The following is a 23585-nucleotide window of genomic DNA, read 5'->3' as shown; positions in this document are numbered from 1 at the left end:
TCAATGATACCTCGACAAAATTTTTTTCAATGTCCTTGCTATATTTCATCAACTCTAAGATGTACATTTTTTCACATTAAACTATGTAAAATTTAAAAATGCCACAATTAAATTGGGAAATTTATTTTCTTTCTTCATGGCAAATAAAGCTGTCTTACAATGGAAAAAAAAAACCACACTTTTTTTTTAAAAAAAAGCATTCTAGTACTTCAAACCCTCTAAACGTAACTGCAAGGTTCATTGGTTTCAAAATTCCTAATAGGAGTTACTCCATCTAGGCTAGAGTTTGACCACTCACTAATAGTTAAGCAAAAAGGAACAGCACTATTGTTGGTGGAAAAACCTGGTCTCTAGAGTTACAACAGGTCATATCCATGATATTTTAAAATTTTAATTGCATTTAAGATGAAAAGGCACAAAATCTTGTGGAGAGGTGCATGTCCCAGAAGCAAAGGATTCACAGCTAAAATGTCCTTACTTCTTGTAAAAGAGAGCATAAAATCTAAGTCAAACCCTTGCCTGATGATTCTGACAAAGGTTCTCCACTGCAATTACGTTATGTTGTTGAAATGCTTCATTTCTGCTGCCCATAAAGTATGTTGAAGTCAAAGTCTGTATATTATTGTATTTCCTCCACTTGAAAAATGTCATGACTTATTAAATTTGAAATCTAAAGAGTAAAAATGATTCTTAGATAGATATTTTCTCTATCAGACTTCAAGCTAAAAGACATTTATGACCACAATGTACTCTTCAAAAGCAAATTATCTACTAACAAAATTTAAGACTCTTTATTCAATAGGAAATTATATTTTTTAAGAGTTGAGTAAACTTGCTCGCATTTGCTCATTGTTAGTAAAGATATGCATTTAATTGACTTAGGAAAAGTCTCTAGGAGTGGTATGGAGCCAAGAAAAAAAATCTGCATCTAAGATCAATTTCATTTAGGAATAAACAGATCACTTTTAAATACTTCCTGGGTGTGGCAATTTTAACAAATTTTATGAACTTTTTCTTAGGGTTTCCAACTACTTCTAAAACCCCAGTTTTTCCTCTTTGAGTATATTACACTAATTAAGTTTTTAAGATCATGAACATGTTGCTTACTAAGAGAGAAAGAAGTATTATTTGATTAAGGCAACTAGTAAACTTAAATAACTTTACTGACATTTTTATGTGGGTTTTTTGGTATGAATATGTATATTTTCAATTATCCTCATGGTAACTCATGTTGACAAATATCAAATGTAAGAACACTGCTCAAATTTTTTTCTACCAAAAAGTTTTATCATATATCCATACATTTTTTCTTCCTTGACAAGCAGCAAAATTTTCTTTGATTTTTATTATAAAACTAATTCTACCAGCCCATCCTCAATCTTCATAGAACAAATGACAGTGAGATGCTGAAAGTTCTCCCCCATCTTAACCTCTCTAAATCACTTTTTAAAATTAAAGTTCATTGTCAAACTTTAAAAGCCATCCAGCCTCTGAAGTCACTGGCACCAGCTGGTATCAGCTCCCAACTTCATGCTCGCTGTCATACTGGTACTTTGAAACTGACCATGTTTAGAGTGTTTACAACAGGCAAATTGGCAGACAATATACAGTGGGGCTTTGTTTTTGTTCTTGAAAAATCAGTTATTAAACATTTACCAACACACCGCTGATTACACATACATTGCTTTGCACCTATGTGTGCGTGCACGTTTGTTTCTTGTCTTTTTAGTGTGGTGATGAAACTTAGCTAGAAATGAGGGCACATACATTTTTGCAACAACACTGGCTGTCAAATGTACTAGCTTATTTTCAACTTTCTGCCTTTCTTGAGAAAGCAAATAGAATTGCTAATTATTCGAAAGTGCTTATCATGTACCTTTTCTGGGCGCACTAGACACCTGCTTTTTTCACATCCCTCTTGGGATTAGTATTTCGGTAAACAGAGATTCATGCTTCCAGTAGATGAGTCATTTTGTGAAAAGCATGGAAGTATACTCTGCTACTAAATGCCTCCTTTCTCTTCCCCTGCATGTGGATGACAAGCTGATTGCCCTGAGACCAGGGCACAGTTCCTCTGAGCTTCGTCTCCTGTTCAGTACACACCTGTTTGCTCATACAGACCCACGAAGGAGCTGAATGCCATTATAAGGGAGCACCTCTTCAGGTGCCAAATGAAAAGCACTGCTGGATTTCTGAGACTTTGCTGATTTCCATGAATGAAACTTTTTGTGTTGGCGGGCTTTTTACCCCCATAAGCAATGCTGTAACCATTTGAAATTACTGAAAATACCTAAAGACCGTCTAGTCCAATCCACCATCCCTGCTAGCCCTTGGGAACTAAAGAAGTGCTTTACTGTTACCCACTTGGCAAAATCTGCAGATGGGCTTTATTATGTGCTTTTAGCATTTGGTTCCATTATGTATACACACAGTACTCGGTAATGAGAGTGAACTGTTGAAATAAAAAAGACTGATGGTGGCTCCTTCAATGATGCATGTTGATCACTTCTGACTGGCTGGCTGCATTATCCATTTTGAACAGGTCCTCCTGCAGACATACTGCAAGAAGCTGATGTTCCCCTTCTATCAAATGAGAAATGCCAACAAGAGATGCCAGAGTATAACATTACAGAAAATATGGTGTGTGCAGCCTACGAAGAAGGAGGTGTAGATTCTTGTCAGGTAAATATGTAAAACCGCTCACCCAATATTTCCAGAAAGTAAAGTATTGCTACATGATGAGTTCATCACTCAACAATGATTAGGGAGTGCAGAAATCATCAGGGTCTTAATTTCATTTCTTCATTTACAAAACTGTGACTTTTCACTTTTATTTGTGGCCTATTTGCATAGTACTCCTGGGTGGACCTGAGCATTAGAAACAGAACTAACTTTTATCAACAAAGGTTACAAATCAGATGTCTTTAGAGACATCTGGCATAACATGTGGATGTGTCTGACTGCCAGGAAAAATATGCAGTAGTGGGCCCGGGGGTGAGCTGGAGAGTATGTACCTTAGCTAGAATCATTTATTTTCAAATTTCAAATTCTTTAAAACCCTATTCAAACAAATCAGACAAAAACAGGTCTGTGGGCCAAATTGGCCTGTACTCCTCTAATTCTCAACCCTGATTTAGAGTCTAGTCCAGGTGTCTAGTGACCCAGAATAATTTCTGGATGAAAACCAACCTGGAGAGCCTGCAATATGTTTGAAGTATCACTAGTTGTTTGTTTTTTTTTCCAGAATAAAAAATGATTTATTTAAAAATACAAATACTTTGAGAATAACATTAAAATAAGTAAATAGAAGCACTAATAAGTTGGCATCCAGTGTCCTAAAGAGGTTTTCAATTGGAACTTTTTAGAGAGGTGTGATTTTTTGCTCATTCTTTTGACTTGTGTGACTTTCAAAGAAAACTCTTACCCACAAACTAACCCTCATGGAAGATAAAAACATCTTTTTTTTTTTTTTGCTTTTGCTTTTATTTTTTTTAATTTTTGAATTTTATTTTCTTTTTTACAGCAGGTTCTTATTAGTTATCTATTTTATACATATTAGTGTGTATATGTCAATCCCACTCTCCCAATTCATCACACCACCACCACCCCTGCCACTTTCCCTCCTTGGTGTCCATACATTTGTTCTCTACATCTGTGTCTCTATTTCCACCTAGAAATAATGTAGCCATCTATCAGATCCATGAAATCTATATACATTCAACAAATAGAAAGTAAATTCTGCTAGATTTTAGATTTATAATTAATTTTTAGGTGCAGTATGGACTAGCTATGAAAGCATGGATTCTGTGCTCAAACTACTTTTTTGACCCTTGCTTTAACACTTACCAGTGAGTCTGGGCAAGTCACTTAGGTATTATTGAGAGGTTTAAAAGAGATAACACATGTAAGGCATTAAGTACGTGCACAAAAATATTAACAATTTTTATTATGAGATTTTGTAAATAAATTTTGGAGCATATTTTCTATATTTGAAAATTAATAAAATATTAATGCACTAACATCTACTGGATTAGATTAAACCTGATAGCAGTACTGAGCAAATGAATAATCTACAAATGCAGATGTAGCAATCTATACTGTGAGGAAATGGCTTCACTTTGTTAAAGTGTAAACAACTTGTTATCTGTATGAACACATACTAATACATATGTCATAATAATTGGACTGAATACAAGACTTTCTTAACAGACAGTTAAACAGGTAGATCCGAATATGTGTTCTCTAGTGAAGCCAATGTCTCATGTCATCTTAAATGTTCAGTGTAGTTTTACATTTATTCTGCTTTGATGACTCTTGCATATTCAAGACGAATAGGATAGCATTCTTGTTTACAATTTTTCTCTTATACTTTCCTTTTAAAATGAAAAGTGTACTAAAGGTAAGATATATTGCCACTTAGAGGGAGATTTATAGAATTATTGCTCAGAAGGGAAATCAGCTGTACAACTTCAATTAGAGTTAATGGGGGTTGTGTGGCAGACACCTCACGCACTAGGTAGAAAATATGACTGCTGATGTTATCGATGCTTGGGTTACATTAAGCCAGCAACTCATGCCAGATCTCTGAAATCTCATATTTGGCTCCAATTTCTAGAGAGTCTAAGTATGTTATTCATTAGCAAGTAAGAAAGCTCCCACACAAGGCAATACCTTGTGTAATATAATGTTATCATGATTGAGTAATCGATCATCTAGAGAGTTACATGATTTTCTTTGTTCATCTTTAATATTGTGTTAAAAAGGAGGACTGATTACATAAGGATACATTATTTTAAATTATGCATATGTCACTATTGATATATCACTTGAATAAGTTCTTCGAAGCATTATTTTTTCCCTATAGTGGTGAAGAATTTGCCTTATTAGTCATTCACATGTTCTTGAATATCTTCTGGCTTCCCAAAGGATTGTGCTTGCTAGGCAGCTGTTTGGATTTTAAGGCACCATGAGTGGCTGCCAAAAGTCCTCTCTCTATAAAACTAAGTGAATGACACAAAGAGCAAACCCATTCTGCTGACTATTCTGAGACTTGTTCTATACACTACTGGTTTTCGAAGTGTGGCCTCCAATCCAGGAGATCAGCATCACCTGAAATCTTGTTATAGGCTCAAATTCTTGGCCTTGCCAGAGAGTCACTGTATCAGAAACTCTAGAGGTGGAGGCCCAGCAATGTCTGTGTGAGCCAGCCCTCAGGTGATTCTGATGCAACCCAAGGTTTAAGAACCACTACCCTAAATAAAACTGGTCTCCAACCCTTATACTCAGATGTTCAGTCAAAGAAGTTAATGATTTTTGTTTTCCTTTATAAATATAGCATCTCCGGGGCTTCCCTGGTGGCGCAGTGGTTGCGCGTCCGCCTGCCGATGCAGGGGAACCGGGTTCGCGCCCCGGTCTGGGAGGATCCCACGTGCCGCGGAGCGGCTGGGCCCGTGAGCCATGGCCGCTGAGCCTGCGCGTCCGGAGCCTGTGCTCCGCAACGGGAGAGGCCACAACAGAGGGAGGCCCGCATACCACACACACACACACAAAAAAATATATAGCATCTCCGTAGAAACATAAATTTTAGGTTAATACTTTATGGGCTGGACATTCACTCATATTTTTGAAGTACTTACACATCTCTGAGATAATGGAAGGAAATAACTTCATTGAACAAATCAGAAAATGAAGGCGAAGAGAAGTAACACAGTAGAACTGAAATGGTGTATGTAGTTAGATGATGGGAAGTCATAGACCCAGACAGAACACTCAGCTGTTTGGCCTCAGGCCTGCTGGTGGATTCTTTGAATAACAGCCACTGAGCCAGTATGTGCTGGGTAATTTAAAATCCTTGTTCAAGTAATCAACGTCCGGATTCTACTGTCTTTTAAAAAATATGAAATTATTTTTGAAAATATGAAGCAAACCAAATGACTCCTTTTTAAAATACCCAAACATTTGAGGTTTATTTTTACTAACTTCTAAGTCACATACCACTTTGAGTCAGTATTTATTCTTACCTTGAATTGACACTGTTCCGTAAATATTTCTGAACCATATTATGAACTAAGGGCTTAGGATGCAGAAGTGCAATCACAATCCCCGCCCTCAAACAGCTTGAACACATTTGTTACATCTAGAAAAGGAGTAACCCATGGTTGCCAATGAGATTTATGCTCCTCTCCCTCAGGAGAGAAAGGATGATTTTCTAGACCACATTTTTTCCCCTTAAATATAAGTCCCAAAGGTGATAAAGAATCAGGCAAAATGTCTCTCAGGATACTTTTTAACATAAGCTTAGCTGAAATATTCTATTGTACCAGTGATTTATCAAAGTACACAAGGCTTTAAGTTCCTTCATAAATATAAAAAAGATTAAAATGCTTTCACAGTGAATGTGGGGAAATATTTGTCAATTCTCTGTCATTAAAAAACAGTACTATACATTTGCATTATATTCATTTGCATTACACAGGAATAATCCTGTGGAAAAAAAATCTATGTAATTAACTCAACTAGGAATTGCTATAATTAACATTTATGAAAATTAAAAGCATTTCATCAATTAAGATAGATGAAAATGTGTGCCTCTCACTAGAAATTATATCATAAATGTGCCTATTTCAGTTGAAATATTGTTTTTTTCAAATCTGACTGTGCTTGTCTAATGCCAAAAAATTAATGCTGCCCAAGAGAACTAAAATCAAATTTATGTGTGAGTTATTGGCTATCCTAAAGCACATAATGTGGAATATTGTCTTTCCATAAAGCCCCTCATGATACTTAGGACATATCTCCTTTAATAAAAGGATTAGCTTTTAACATATATTTTGGTTGGATGCTCTCAGAGTTGTGCCTTAGAAAATTTCTTGTTACCCATTAAAATGCCATACTTAAAGCAAGGAAATGCTTGCTATAAGAGTGAATCATAAAAAATTACATATAAATTTTGTTTCAGTTGCCATAGTTTCTCTGTGTCCTTACTGAGCAGCGAAAGTTTCTAATTCTTTTTTTTTTTTTTTTTTTTTTTTTTTTGTGGTATGCGGGCCTGCAATTAAACCATATTTGATCTTCAATTTTGAACTTATTTGCTTAATATATATATATATTTATATTTATATCAATTGATCACACATCTACAATTTTCTTTTGCAATTTACTCTTTAGGGGGATTCAGGAGGACCACTCACGTGCCAAGAAAACAACAGATGGTTCCTGGCTGGTGTGACGTCGTTTGGATACCAGTGTGCATTGCCTCATCGCCCAGGGGTGTACTCCTGGGTCCCGAGGTTCACAGAATGGATACAAAGTTTTCTACATTAGAATGTTTCCTAAAGCAAAGATGAAAATCAGGCAGTTTTCCCACTCCACTTCAAGAAGCATGGAAATTGAGAGAGTTTTGAAAAAATCGTTTCTAAAAGCCTTGATTCTTTACCTAAGCCACCGAAATGCTGGGGGAGAAAATAAAAACTAATCTTTACAATACAAAGTAACTTTAAAATAATAAATTTTGATTTTATTGTGAACAGTTATTCTTTCACAGATATTATTTCCTTTGTTCTTAATCATTATTTTTATCATATTCTCTTATTTAAAGGAATGTTATTTTAAAGCATATACTATTACACTTAAAGTTTAAGCAAAATTAGGAGAAGCAAATAAACTATTTGCACAAAGTATGTTATTGTTTAAAATAGACTGCTGTAAATTATCTAATTCCAGCTTAGATCACTATTATAAGAATCTCAGTCATTCTCCTGCTTTTCTATCCAAATGCATTTCCAATCCAACTTGAGCACATCCTTAATAATTTCCCCACTTATCAAAAATATTTATTGTAAGCTCATGTCACAGACCTGAACTAAATCGATTGCACAATTCTCTCAAATAAGCTAATTAAACAGCAAAATAGCACAAGTCCATATATCGGCCTTGTATCAAAATTAAAGCTAAATTAACTAATATTGTCATACTTTCATTGGATCATTTTTTACCTGGATTATTCATACGATCCATTTATTTCAAGCTAGTGTTTTTTAGGTTTCCAAAAATTATCAGACATATCAAAGAAATACAACTATTACAAATGCGGTTTTTCTCTGATAGATGAGCTACAGTGGATATTTCTAACATGTGCAAAACTTATTTGGACACAGCTGAATTGCCCACTGGAAGGCCAAAAATGTGAAATAAATGAATTTGCTCCACTGCTTTAATCTCTTGGATCATTTCCAGAGTAAGCGCAAACTTCAATTTCGCTTACCACATAAAATCTACTGATTTATTCAGGAAGACAAAATTCATACAAATTAATACAAATGTACACACACACACACACACATTCTTGCATGGGTGTATATGGTCCAAAACAATAGATGAGAGAGTAAGGTTTCAAGCAGTTGAAAGAAGGGATCAATCAGTTTATATTGGCCTTATGGAAGAAAGGAGACTTGGGCTACACCTGAGAGGAATGGTTGTTACTGACGTACTGAAGAGGCAGTGGGGACCACCATGTAGGTGGGAGTGATCCTGAAATTTCAGGGAGAAGGGACAGTAGATAATCATGAGTTGTCCAAGCAAAAGACTCTCTCTCTGGGCAATGGTCAGAGAAAGGGAAAACAATACCATATAAAGAAGGTGACATGTATACACTGCTATATATAAAACAGATAACCAACAAGGACCTACCGTATAGCACAGGGAACTCTACTCAATACTCTGTAATGATCTATATGGGAAAAGAATCTAAAACAGAGTGGATATATGTATATGTATAACTGATTGACTTTGCTGTACACCTGAAACTAATGCAACATTGTACATCAACCATACTCCAGTAAAAATTTAAAAAGGTGTATCCAGATGATTGAGGATTACAAATTCCTGGTAAACAATCACGGGATTTATTCTTAGGACAAAAACTGGGAGTCCCTGAACACACTATTCTTTTTTAAAACCTTTCCAATGACCTGTTCCTAATACGAAGGATGGAGTGGTTAGGAAGGATGAAACAACAAGGGTAGGGCCTGCTGTTTGATTTTATTTCCTGAATATTGTTCTGCAATTCACCTGCATTTCACAACACTTATTAGAAGTATGCTCTGAAAATACAAATACAACATCTATTCCTTTTTATTTTTCAAAGGTCAGCTTAAGGAACCCTTAGGACAGTCTCTCTACCATTTTCCAATAAGACAGAAGTTCATTATCCCAACTCTAGGAACTTATGCATTTAGTAATTGACACTGGAAGAGTAATCCAGCTCTGGATCAAGATAAAAGGCAAAACCAAGTCCCTTCCCCATTGCTTTGCCTCTCCTGCCCTGCAGCTGTTGCAGTTGTGGGTGGCACAGACGATGGGGAAAGCCTAGTCTCCCTCCATCAAGACCTGACTAAAGGAAGAAATGCATGGTGGGAGCTTGGAGGGAAGAGGTAGATCCCAGCAGCTGGTCTCCTATTCTGCCCAGAAAGATGGGTCGCCAAGAAAAGAAAAAGAAGTGCTAAATGTGGGCAGATCTAAGCTTAGAACGCAGCTGCCTATTTCCTCAGTCTCTGAGCAGCTGAAAAAGGACCAATGCCCACTAATTTCTATTTTGCCTCTTAATTTTGCCAACCAACTGGAGTTGTGAATTGCCTTAGTGAAAGCTCTTCATTATCTAACTGAAAAGATGAGGTTCAAAACAGTCTACAGCCATAACTTCCATTCTTACCACACTTAAACAGTCATTTGTTCCCCTAGATTATTGCAAACATATCTGTACTTTGTTCACTTAAGATATTGAGACAACACCAATGATCATTCTTCAGAAACAAGAACTTTTTATTTGGTTAAAAGGAGCACAGAGACATTTGAAGACCAGATAGTTACAACTCTCTCTTGAGAAGAAGTAACCACAAGCATGGAAGAAACTAGAAGATAGGACGGAGGCACCCCAGTTTACTCTCTCAGCCAAACGTGGACAACGAACATGTGATCACTGATGCCCTCCAACCCATTTTTATACTAATTCAGTTTCTTTCCTTGTGGAAACGTCAGTGCGCTGTGCTTAATTGCACACTAGTGGTGACCACTCAACTAGTCCCAACTGTAAAACCGCCTTATATGCTGATAGAGGCTAAACGGAGCTAGGAAAAACCTTAGGCAAACTCTGTAGGTATCGGCCTCCAGGGTCAATCCCAGACCCCAAACAACCACCTTTGCTTTGTTGGCAAGGTAGGGGCCAAATCGATTCCAGAACCCTCAGAGAGCTACTTGTGGTTACATAGGCAACACGTGAAGACATATGATTTATATCGTGTATGCCACTTTTGTTGCTTTAGATTGAGTATATTATTGTTTATACAGCTATTAACAAAGTTATTACAAAATCTGTTGAATTTTAAATGCAAAATAATTGTAAGGCACATGTCTTGCACAACTGAAATTAGACAGTTCTTGCCTCCAAGTAAAATATTTGACTAGATTTACACAACAGTTAATGAAATAACTTCTTATTTCTGAAGAGATTTCCTAAACATACTCTGACCCAAAGCAGAGAAACTAAGATGAGCCATTTCTAGAAAAGAAACTTTTTCTATGGTAATATATTTATATGTATGTGAATTCAGTTGACAACAGTGATACGTTTCCTTAATCAAAACAGCATGTATTGAAAAATGAAACACTGTAAAAATAAATACAAGAACAGTCCATTTTTATCTAACACTTATGTAAAGGAAAAATATTTTGCACACTGTTAATTTCAATGCAATTTACATTACATTAACTAGATTACAACTTATGAAATGTGAAAGAGACAAAAATAACTGCTTCCAATGCACATACTTCTCTGATGTGTTCATAGCAATTTAATCTGCATGGTCCATCCCATTTACTTGAAGTTTTGGTGCATCCTTTAGCAAAATAAGCATGTCTCACTCCATTATTAGCACAGCGTTATTTTATAAATGAAATAATAAACATATAAAAAATTATTTTAACATTTGCCTCAAGGGGGAGCTTACAGTTCATCTTGTACATCCTTTGACATTTCAAGCCATTCCAAGCTAATGTTCTGATGCCATTCCTTATACAGATCCAGAATTACAAAACTCTATTTTCCTTTCTGGAGCCAAGTCAATGAATTATTATACTTCCATGCCACTTTCTTTCCTGGTGCTTTTTGAAATCCACAGTGTGGACTGGTGTGGGCTAGTTTTTGTTCTTCCTTTACTGAAAAACAGAAGAAGTAATAAGTTCAATGTCTGAGACTTCTTATCAAACTAGGCATGTCTTGGTCCAACTGGAAATATGTCAGACCCTTATTATGAAAGCGTTTTTCTTCTCTCACCAGCATACTTTTTCATTCCTACAAAAAATTCTAGATTATTCCAGTATGTGAAAATGGTAATCAGTCTGTCTATCAGACATTGCAGAATTCCTTCAAAGAAAGAAATGAAGTCTTCCTAAACAAGCCTGAGTCGTACAATTTTATAATATTACTTACCTGACTTCAATTTAACTGTGAATTTGTTACTAATAAATTACTATATCTAAACGATATGTTTTAGAGATTTGTACCCAATTAAGTAAGATCAATATATCTCTATCTATGAAGTCATCTAACGTGAACAGAAAATAAGCCAAGCAAAGTCTATGAAAAACATGAAGGTTTCCTAAATGGTTAAAACAAAAGGGTGGTTAAGTTATTAATGTGGCTTTTGTGTAGCATTAGTATTTATTTTATTTAAGAGTTATTATGAGTTAAGGAAACAAGACTTCTTATTTTGAACATGACATGGAATGAAAGAAGCCATCATGTGTACCAGATTGGAATTTAAACTTTCTGCAAGGCATTCAGATGACAGTGGAGTTGAGTCTTTGATGAAGTTTCTCCTTGCTTTCCTGGAAGAAAGGAAAAGGGGAGGATCTAAGAGAGAATGAATTCAGCGCTAACAGCTTAATTTCAGAGGTAGTCTATGTTGATTTATTTTCTCACTCTGAGAATTTCAAACGAGTGAAAACTCCACAGGTCTTCAAAGTATAAAAACCTGGAAGACTTGAGAATGAGCGGAATCTCCACACAACACACTATTTGGAAGAAGGAAAACGAACTTCAGAGGAAACTCCAAAACCTGGCACTTTAGTCATGTTAATTTTAGAAATGAGAAGGTCTACATAATTTTTTTCAAATCCTTTTTTTCACACTGATTTGTTATTTACAGCTCTTCTGTAACAGTTTGGCTGGGTTATGGGGGAATTTATATCAAATCCTCGCTCTACTTCATTGTTTTTCATAATCATAAATTTTCTTTCCATCTATAGCCTTAGGAATTAAGGGTAGAAATTAGATATTTACTATTGTCTTTATTCTGCATAAAATATTGAAAAATAATTTTAAGTGTGTTTTATATAGATATATCTGTATATATATATATATATATATATACATATATATATGAAAGTCAAGAGGACAAACTATGTCACAATAGGTAGTATTAATTTGCCAGGCTTTATTTATCATTATTCAAAATGTCTTCTTTAAACAGCCAGTAAATCACAGGTTGGATTCTTTAAAAAATTTATGCGAACCATTTAGAGTTTACATCTATTTAATTTTTTTTTCTGGGGCTTTTTTACTTAGCAATTCTTTAGGGTTCATTTCAGGAAAAGAAGAAGATGAAGTAAAGTCAAAAGAGAAAAATGACTGATTTGCAAGTCCTTCCCTGAAGGAAGCATTCTCTTCATCAGTTGTTATTTAAAACACCTTGACTGGGGCTTCCCTGGTGGCGCAGTGGTTGGGGGTCCGCCTGCCACGCAGGGGATGTGGGTTCGTGCCCTGGTCCGGGAGGATCCCATGCTGTCTGGAGCCTGTGCTCCACGACGGGAGAGGCCATAGCAGTGACAGGCCTGCGTACCGCAAAAAAAAAACCACCACTTTGACAAAGATGTCTAATTTATTCTAGCAAGCACGCACTAATTAAAATCCACATCTTTTCCTTTTTCCTTTGATACATATTTATATTTCATACATTAATGTTTTAGTTTAATTGACAAACTGATACATATGAAAAAATTTCACCTGTAACTCAAGGGTATGCATAAACAGATATAAAAGAATACTCTCAAGAATCTTGCTGTTAAGACATATCACTTTATTTCAAGAGGCCTACTAAAAAGTAACCCATTTTTACCATTATACTATAGTTCCTATACTTAAAAGATCCTTTGGAAATAAAACAGAAGGCTGTGACTTGAAATTTTGAAAAGGTACTACAAAGTTCACTTACAAAAATCAAGTCTTTCATACAACTTGAGGTCAGGATTGAAAGGTTTAGCATTAATGCTTATATTTAATAAAAAGAGACAGTGTAATATAGTTGCATATGTTGTGAGCTTATAAGCATTCACATTTCAGGTCCATCACACACATTAGCTATGAGACCCAAGGCAAACTGTGTGACTCATCTAAGCCACCATCTTCTCAACTGAAAAATAGAAACAGAAGGATACCTACTTCATATGGCTTGTGAGGATTAAACAAGATAATTCATAATCCTATAATCAAGGTATATTTTATTAGATTATGTATACTGGATATGTACTGACAGACATGAAAATCAGAACTTTCTTAAGGCAACTTAAAAATATAATTTTATGCTAAATTTTTAGAGTCCTGAAAACCTATTTAAAGCTTTTCAAGTTGTCTCTGCATATATGAGTTATTTACCTTTTATGCAGCATCTGGAAACAGCAGGTTCCGAAAGCAACCAGTATCAGTAAAAGCAATGGGATCGTTGGTATAACAACATAGATTAGATTGGGAATTATTCCTACAAAAGTAAAACAGTCTTAACGTAAAGAGATAGTTGAGGCAGGATTCTGACATTAAAGTTGTATAAAAACTTTCCACAAGTTAAGGCAAAGTATAATTATTATCAATAAGATTCCAAGTAACGTTCTTCCCAGAATACGGAATAATCTAATGAAATAATATATTCATGTTTCACTAGAAATTAAAAACAAAATATACTGCATGGTTGCCATGCTCCATTTAAATGTCCCTATTTCCAAAACTATTATTAAATCTTCAATTAAGATAGGGACTGGTTTTCACAACATATTAATAATCTTAGTTATCTCACTTCATTAATCCTTCTCAGTTATTACTTTGAGAAACAAGTACTGATTATTAAAGAATAATCATGATTAAAATAATTGTTGATTTATTGGATATGTAATTATCCTAACTAATAAGCCCAGTGCCATAATGATATGCATGACTCTGAGATTGAACCAAAATATGTAAATATTAAATGATGATAGAGTCATAACCTACAGATATAAGACTACAGAGGCATAAACACGTGATCTTCATTAAATTCTAAAATGAATCATCTTTTTATCCTGTCCTATCAGATTTGATAATGTTAGGTATTCTTGGTAAAATAAAAAAGTGCCACTCTGATGTCCCGTACCGCTTAAAATGACCTTATTAAACAATTTTTCAATGTCATAGGAGGGTAAATATTCCTAATGTAATTATTTACTGATCTATTTAATTAGATTTACATGTTCTGAATGGTTTTAAAATCAGACACCTGAAAGTGAAAAGCGCTAAAGTTTAATATCATGTCCATACAAGAAAAGCAAATTGGAAAACTATGCATCAAGCTAGCAAATTGAAAGCTATCATCATAATTAATCTAAATAATTCTGGTCAAAGTGGACAGGACTTAGATCAAACTCTCCATTTAACTGCACATCATTTCCTTTGTTAAGAGAAGAAAAATTAACTGAGGTCCAGTGATGGGGTATTTTGGGGATAATCTTCTATGTTTTCATCCACTCTTGAGCCTGTTAAGGTGACTGCAAGCATTTTAAGGATTCAAGACACATTTTCTTTCCTTTTCAAAAGACCATCATGATCCTTTACATATAAGAGTAAAGAAAAAAGAAAGTATTTCCTACTCTTTCATGGATTTTGCATCACCTGTGGAAAGATTTTGAGACTTTGGGTCTTTGGCTCAATCTTTACAAAGTAACTAGTATAAATAAATATTCCTGTCCAGTTGGCATAGGGCCATGCTACAACAAGCCCCTAAAGGATCCTAAGAGCAGTTTTTGACTAACATGAGATTGGCACTGGGATTGCATTTCGTGTCTTTTGCAGACAGTGGTGTGCTGGAGACACAGAGTTGAAAGCTCATTGGATGCCTACTACCCAACCTGCTCGTCAGTGATGTCACTTGGTAGCTTGAAACTGACCAGGGTGGGAGTATCCACACCACAGAAAACTCAAAGTCTACAAATAAGGCTTTTTTAAGCCCAGCCTACCCCAGCCAATCCCTAACCATTTAACAGTACCCAGCTGTTTACAGGCCACTGAATGCACCCATTTACATAATAACACCTACATACTGGGGAAGATCCTTGTGGATCCACGTTTTGGTGTAGGATATACTTAGTTTAGTACTAGATACATCCACTTAAGTGAAAATAGGAAGAAAACAAAATAGGTTTTTCTATTTGAAAACTAGCTTAGCATCATTTGTTCTAACCTAGTCCTAAAGTAAATTTCCATAGGCCTATATTTAGTGCACTATTGCACCAAGCAACAAGAAAAGTTGGGGCCAACGCGAAGCAAAGTGTAAAAGTACATTTTCTTCTCTTGATAGGTGAGTTAGAGACATGTGAACTAATTACCTGCCTCAGTAACAACCACGTTTTGATGAGTGTCTCCAGGTTGATTTGTAAAATAAGTCTTTTCTACCGGAGCTGTTGGATTAATCTCTGTAAATAATAAGTACAGTTGTCATACATAATGATAAGACAAATACAAATGCAGATGAAAATAAAAGTTTATTATAAAACAAAATAAACATTGATTTCTGAAAAACTTCCAGCTCATTCTATTTTGAATTTAAATTTATATGAAATGATCTAACTATAAAGTCAACATTTAATTATCTCTGAATAAAGACCTAGTGAATCTTTGCAACTTGGATCCACTGGGTGAACCCCTGTAACCCCAAACTGCATTTAGCAATCCAGAGCATCTATGCTGATGATAACCTACTACAGGTAATAATGACAAAGGAGGTACAAAAGTAGGAAAAGATAGGCAAGAATTGGTGAGCATAACATGAGACACTAACTGCGATTCAAAGACCAGCAGGATTATTTCTATACTATTATTGGTGTATAATTTAGATTTCTCCTCGCAGTAATAAGCAGCAGATAACTGCATATGGACTGCACCTGGAATTGATGATTCAAGTAAAAATGTTCTAAAGCACATTGCTGTCCCCTACAAACAATGTCATCCTTAGATTTGCTTTCCAATAGTGTCTACTTCTCGAAAAAATAATCATAACTTAAGGCTTGCAAGTTGTTTCTTTCCTTGGTTTTATGAGGCAAGATTTCTTCAATTGTCACACACTTGAAAACTGTTGAAATTTCTTACAATGATCTGGTACTGCTCTCTTGCCTAATTTTTTTCCCCCTAGGGCACTATTCATTAAATTAATAGTTCAGAGAAAATAAAGGGAATTACTAAGAAAATAACCTGTAAATTTGTTTTCATTTGTTCCAAAAATATAATTCTCTGTTTATTTTTGTCAATTAACGGAAAAGAAAAAAACACATGCAGCATCTTACGTTAGTTTTAGAATATTAAATCATTTTGATGTCATGTTTACTCTAATTTGGCCACATAGTCTCTATTCATTAGAAGCTTAATCATACACCATCCTATAATAATATTTATTATTCTTATACACGTATATTACCCTGATATTTTGCCTGACACAGTCCTATCCTACACAGAACTTAGGCACTCTATGCCCCTAGGTGCTCAACTGGTATTTGCTGAACAAATAATACAGATATTATGCAATTTATCAACATAGAACTGGTTATCTTTAAAATATTTGAACAAACTTTAATGCAACTGCTGATTAAGTAACAAAATTTTAGAAACATAATCTCCTACATACTATTTTTAATGTCTAAGAGCAAGAGTTCTTAATGTAATTTTAATAAATATAAAAATCAGATTCAGAAGTATCCCCTTAAAATGTCTTTGGATAACATTGATAGACCCAAAGAATAGATATTCAACACACAGAACAGTAACCAAAAAAAAAGGTGGAGAAGAGCGTGAGAAAACTCAGAAGTGAATTATTCAGTTTCTGTATAGCTAGGTTAATTTTTTATCACTTTGGGTATCAGTAGCCATGCTATTAGACGGTATGCAGGAGCAGAAGAGGAGACTAAGTTCACATAGTACTTTTGGTATAGTTGGAGAAAAAAGTTCAAAATAATCAGTGTTATAATTTGTAAATTGTAATTAGTCTCACTACTTGATCCTCCGGTCCCCTCACCACTAAAAAGTTAACTACTTACCATCAAAAAGGCACTGACGATACAAGCAAGGAATTGAATCAGCCCAACATCCTTCATAAATAAGACACTAAGCTCAAGGAAAGAAGGTTAACTACATAGAAAATATATAAAAATGAAAATATTTAAAGTAAAACAAAGTAGAAAAATTCTATACATTAATAATTCTAAGTAGTTTTACACTGTAGAAGTGTACATGTGCTTCAAAAACAAAAAAATACATGAAAGAATCTTGTTAAAAAACTATAGGTATTTGAAGATTTAGGTAGAATATAGAAGATAAATGAAAAACTAATTTTATGTCTCAAACGCTCTTCCATGAGTAATATAAACCTAGACTACCTAATACAAAACAAGAGGATTCTGGGGAAAAGTGACCTGAATAATGTGGTAAATATGATATAAAATAAAATAACATACAAAGGTTCACCTAAAAGCTCAAAGAATGAAGATAATATTGTATTAAGAATACTCTGTAATATGTTTTGTTTCATTTAATAGTTTCAAGCACACAGTGTCATAAATTTAAAATATCAAAGAATTTCAACTTCATATTTTTCTAGGAAAAAAAATTAAGACAGGGAACCTAAGTTTGTAACAGATATAGCTTTGCAAAGGCTTCTAGAAGGGTAATGATGCATTTAGCAACCAAGAGGTTTAAAGACTAAACTCACCAGGGGTAAAGAAAGTAGGCTAATATGCTCAAGAGCAGGATAAATATAAGAGAAGGGTAAATCTAATCCAAATAATCCCTTGTGCTTTACAGTCTTATGAGAAAAAGAAGACTCATGTAATTTCAACAGAATATTGGAAATAGCAGTACTTGATTGTAATTGCCTTCCACGAACACATGTTATGAGGTCAAGCAGACAGCCCTTGGAAGAGTTCAAATGAAACTTCCAAACACTGAGAAGACGAAAACAGAAAAAAAACAAATCCTCATAGCCTAAATATCTAATTTGACTTTCTTTGATGATTAAAACGATGAGTTTACATCGTTCTGATTAGTCTCTCTTTTGGTCAGATATCAATTCAGTTGAGTTGTTCTAGTCAAAGTAACTCAAATTTACTATTTCAGCAGGAAACCACACTAGTGTAGCTCAGGTCAATGCGATCTTCCCACGTGCTCCATACGGCAAGAAGTTGGAGACTTCAGACAAAAGCGAACGGCCGAGGCATATTCCAAAGAATGAGGATCACGCGGAGAACGCGGCACACGCCCCTACTTTTCTGCGCCACGGTTCTCTGACTTTCTGACTTTCACTGAGGAGCACAAACCAAGTATCACGTCATGAAATGATAAGCTAACGTCCCAGGAGAATGTTGCTTGCTTCCCTTAAATTCACCAGAAACTCTAAAGAACTACTGATCAGATGTGTAAACCTACAGGTGCTTTGGTGTCTTACACCTACTTCACACACACTATACTAAATTTTGAAATATTTTTAAATGGATATTTACTCTTCATAAAATCTGTTTACAAAAACACAGTTTGGCCTTAATATTAGAAATAATTATTTTCTCTTAAAAAACCCCCCTGGATGTTTCTAGTTGCTCCCTTCTATTTAACTCATAGGGCAGTTTGCTTTATAGCCTACTGTGCGTCAATACTTTGTCATCAAACTGCAAAGTAATTCCATGTTTCACAGCAGAAAAACAAAATGAGCCAAAGGTAGTGAAGGTTAAAGATAAAACTTAATATAAGCAAATATGCACAAAATCTGCTCCTATGGACTTACAGTGCTTCCTACCTGGTTCATACTTGCAGATGTAATTGTGCTTCATGTTGCATCTGTCGTCATTCCACTGGTAAAGGTAGGGACCCCCAAGGCCAGGATTGGCTGTTGGCTGATGATACATCACAACACACTTTTCACTTCCACAGGAAGGCTCATCAGTATACCAGTTTCTGCCAAGTACAGAGCAACAGGAACACTTCTCAGTGACTTCGCCTGTTCTATTCTGACATCCTCTACAGATAAGAGAAATCTCCCTTTGTCCTTTGCCCTCTGAGTACCCCACTTTGCGTCCTCAGGATCCCTACTCACCGGTACTGGGAACTGCTTCCATCGGACCACTGGTAGAGATCTGGGCAGGCACCAGATGTTTGCCCCTCTCCATTTCTCCAAAGCCCTATCCAGAAATCACCATCAGAAATCCCGGTTCCTGGCTTTGTCAGGTTTTGCAACATGCTTTCTATTAACTTCTGTTCTGCTTCATTCTCAAGGCTGAGAAGGACTCCCCCTTCGCTCTCACAAGCCAGGCGTGCCTCCTGAAAGCTCACTCGGCTGGATAGCTCATGGAAGTAGGCCATCTTGTAGCAGGGATGTTTGAAATCAGCAAAACATACCTTTTGGCCTGAAAAAAAAAAGATGCCCATGTATTGATTATCTGAACTATATTCATAATGCTACTTACTGCAGATTAAAATGAAAGAACCAATCAAAACAGAAACAATCTGCCAAGAATGCTTCTCCCATTGAACCATTGCAGAAAGTTTATTTTCTAGATTCTTATTTCAATTTACATACGCAAATTGATTCCCTAATAAACTTGTAACAGAAACTTTTAAACACAGTATATCAAGGAAAGTTTTGTAAAGGGAAGTCATAATTCTCCTGGCTTAGATTTTGTAAACTGACACCATAGCGAGTGAAAGTAGCTAAAAAGAATGTCAGGTATACACAGTAAAGGAAGCTAAAAGGTCAAAATTATGAAATAAGAATAATTCATAAAGGAATTATTAAAAACAAGTTAAAAAAGCAAATTTACATAAGGTGTCATGAAATGAATACATTTAAATAATTGAAATTTAAATAAAGTGGCAAATTTAAGGGGTAAATATTTGTTTTTATTGTATATATCAGAGAGCAAATACATTAAAATTGAAAGTTAGTAGAAGTCAGAATGAAGGTAACGCTAATAATAAACAATTTATTGGGGACTTCCCTGGTGGTGCAGTGGTTAAGAATCTGCCTGCCAATGCTGGGGACACGGGTTCAAGCCCTGGTCCAGGAAGATTCCATGTGCCGTGGAGCAACTAAGCCCGTGTACCACAACTACTGAGGCCACGTGCCACAACTACTGAAGCCCACACGCCTAGAGCCCGTGCTCCATAACAATAGAAGCCAGCGCAATGAGAAGCCCGTGCACTGCAACGAAAAGTAGCCCCTGCTCGCAGCAACTAGAGAAAGCCCACGTGCAGCAATGAAGACCCAACACAGCCAAAATTAAATAAATGTTAAAAAAAATTATTAATATAATATTGTATTAGAAGTGACAGGTTAACCTTCTAGAGTACTTATAGAATACTCAGAATTTGGAGGTGAAATTGAAAATGTAATTTTAATTTTCACTGGTATTTTAAAGGTTTTTATAAGTTACAGCACTCAGTTTAACCATTTTTCCTGATATCTATTAATGATTTTAGAAGTCACTATATAGAGAATATAAACTTGTGTCAAGATATTAAACGGAAACACAAGTGAAGCTTAAAATAATTCTTGAGACCTCTTAATGAAATATCACCTTTTATTATCAAGCTTCATTGCTGTGACATCACTATACCTCTGCTCAGACTACATCAGTGAAGACTTAAATACATAGGAAATGAAAGTTTGACTTAAAAGAGCTCTTCAAATTGAATTTCACATACCTCTAGGAACTGAACACAATGAATATTCCTAATTACTTAGTGACATAACTACAAATATGAATGATCATATTGGGTCATAATACAGCCATATATACAACAGGGATTTTACAGTGTACAGGATTTAGCAGTGGAATTCCTACTGTTCTACTGTTTACACCTGCCTCTTTTTACCACCAAATATGTATGCCAAGATTATAGACGCAATCTCCAGAACAGTCACGCTGTTTTGTTTTGTTTTTCATTAGCTTCCTTGGTTCACCTCTGATCTCTGCTGTCAACTTTAAAAACTGCCATGGATCCCTCTCTGTCACTATTCCTTAACCCCAGCCTGCTGTCCACAGCTTCCACTACCCTTTTAGTCCCTCTGATTTCAGCTTGAGGTTTGACCTTGGAAAATAGACTCTCTAGTATTTTATGTAAAATTAAGGCAAATTACTTCATGCTAAGAAATCAAGGCATAGGTTCACTGCTTACAATTCTTGGGATTGAAGGCTTTTTTCACTATGTATTTAATTTTGTAGCCGATCAAGAAAATGTGACAGTAGTGGAGGGCTGGGGGGTGTATTATATTTAAACATTGGCAAAAAAAGTAAAGCATTCAAGCTTTGTACTCTTAATTACAGTACATCACACTGAGCCAGCGTCAGTATCACATCCATTCTCCCCCAGAATCAGCAATTAATGACCTGTGATGACACTTAGAGGCAGGAGGGAGCAGAAATCAGTGGAAGGCCACTAACCTCACAACAGTGTTTGAGTAATAGGCATTCAATAAGTTGACACTGCTGAGAACAGCCAACTAATAACATAGCAGTTCCAGCAATGCAAGCAAGACAGCCAGTTTTCCTCTTTGTGTCATTAACTGTGATCTGGACCCAGGAGCAACACACTGAATAAAAAGAACAAATTAAGAGACTGCCCCAACTAATTGTTAATGAAAAATAACAGGCTCGTATGAATAACCACGGGGAAACTGGAATTAAAGAGACGTCAAGAGGACAAATCAGTCTGAAACAAATAATCCTGGAGAGATGACCATGGAAGTCCCAATGGTTGATCCTAATACAATTATTATTATTTTATAAATTTCTCCTAATTTATTATTAGGGTTTGTGATGTCTTCATCGTTTAAAATGGTTGTTCCTGGAAATACTCTAGCAATGCCATTAAGCCTAGTGATTTTTATGCCTGTATTTTTAAAGCAAGCTCTGTTTCCATTTTTATCTTCTACATCTTTTTCATATTTCTAAGTCTCAAAATATATCTGGACTACATTCCCTTGAGTTTTCAGTTTGTTCAGTTTTTTACTCCAAGAACTCTCAGACTTCAATTTAATTCCAGCACTTGTGAAATATTAAGTTGTCCAATGAGATTGTTTTGCAAGATAACAGAAAGAAGCCAAATTTTAAAAAAAACAAAAACAGATTAGCCAGAAGTTTTAATGAGTAAAAATTATTTATGTAACAAAGCCAGCACAAGTTCGGAAAATGCCTAGGTATGACATATATGCTAAAAGTCTCTTCTCATTATCTTTGACGTACTAAAAAACAAATGCAGCAGATTTATTATTTATGGTGAGCATACAAGAATGATGATGAAAATTACCTTATTTATAAAATTAAAATAGCACTTCTAATCAAATACATAAGAGAGCTTTAAGTGTCTTGTAGAAATTCCTAATACCACTATTAGGTACTAGGAATGTCAATCTGTAGATAAATGTTAGTCTGTAGAGAAATAATAATAACAATAATAATTAAAGAAAAATCTATAGACAGGGATTATATTTAAAATAATTAAGAACTAATACTGCACAAGCCCTGGATAATAGCCAGCCTTGGCGCGCTCTAGGCCCGGCATCCTCTCTTTGGCTGTGGATGTTGGGGTGGTCCAGGGGTCTTAGATGAGGGGATGCAGACTGTGGTGGCTGCATAGCAGGGGGAATCTCAGAGGATCAGGACAGTGGCCAATTACCAACTACAGGCAGATATTAACTCCAAAGTGCATTAATTGAATATCAGCTGTGTCCACAAATTTTAAACTGAAAAGTCACTAGCAGTTCAGATCTAGCAAAGCAGTTTTAAGGAAATTATAGATACATTGTAGTTTTTATGGTATCTATATATAAAATCAGTTAAAGGTGACACTGGGAATTTCTTCATATCGCATTCTCTTTTACTACTGATTTCCACCTTATTGTGCAAATTTGGTCCAAGTTGCAGCAAAAGCAGCAGAAGCAGCAGCTACTGAACTGCTCGCCACCATTTCGGCTGATCACACTTGGCTGTAATAGCAGTGGAACTCCCAACAGCTGGGAAACAAATGTTGCCCTAATTCCCAGAAAAGTCCCATTAATACGGATCTTCTCGAAGCAACTTTCCCACTTCAGTAGAGGCTAATCTTCTTAGGGAGCCCTTATAATTAGCTCCTTTCTCATTCTGTGAGATCACATGGAGAATTTCCTTTTCTCTTACTTTTTTTTTTTTTTTTTTTTTTTTTTTTTTTTTGCGGTACGCGGGCCTCTCACTGTCGTGGCCTCTCCCGTTGC

The 23585-nt window shown here is 35.5% G+C and overlaps 2 protein-coding genes across 3 annotated transcripts in view; one reads left to right on the top strand and one right to left on the bottom strand.

Annotated features, from left to right (window-relative positions):
* The window catches only part of TMPRSS15 (transmembrane serine protease 15), a 148067-nt gene extending 140744 nt beyond the window's left edge, over positions 1–7323 (top strand). The window contains exons 24-25 of the mRNA XM_024120341.2: positions 2543–2682; positions 7168–7323. Coding sequence (XP_023976109.1) covers positions 2543–2682; positions 7168–7323 — 296 coding nt within the window. The remainder of the gene's footprint in view (positions 1–2542; positions 2683–7167) is intronic.
* Positions 7324–9796: 2473 nt separating this feature from the next.
* CHODL (chondrolectin) overlaps positions 9797–23585 on the bottom strand; it is a 20490-nt gene continuing 6701 nt past the window's right edge. The window contains exons 2-7 of one of the 2 annotated variants that reach the window (XM_028488032.2): positions 19431–19740; positions 19134–19291; positions 15685–15771; positions 13709–13811; positions 11805–11883; positions 11139–11211 (exon numbers count right to left, since the gene is read on the bottom strand). In XM_028488032.2, coding sequence (XP_028343833.1) covers positions 11209–11211; positions 11805–11883; positions 13709–13811; positions 15685–15771; positions 19134–19291; positions 19431–19740 — 740 coding nt within the window. In that variant the 3' untranslated portion in view covers positions 11139–11208. Of the gene's footprint in view, positions 11212–11804; positions 11884–13708; positions 13812–15684; positions 15772–19133; positions 19292–19430; positions 19741–23585 lie in introns of both variants that reach the window. The other variant, XM_007117875.3, reaches the window with a different exon arrangement.

Source organism: Physeter macrocephalus, chromosome 1 (assembly GCF_002837175.3).
Source record: "Physeter macrocephalus isolate SW-GA chromosome 1, ASM283717v5, whole genome shotgun sequence".
In the NCBI taxonomy this organism is placed as follows: domain Eukaryota; kingdom Metazoa; phylum Chordata; class Mammalia; order Artiodactyla; family Physeteridae; genus Physeter; species Physeter macrocephalus.
Note: the sequence above shows the minus strand (reverse complement) of the source record. Positions and strands in the feature narration are given on the sequence as shown.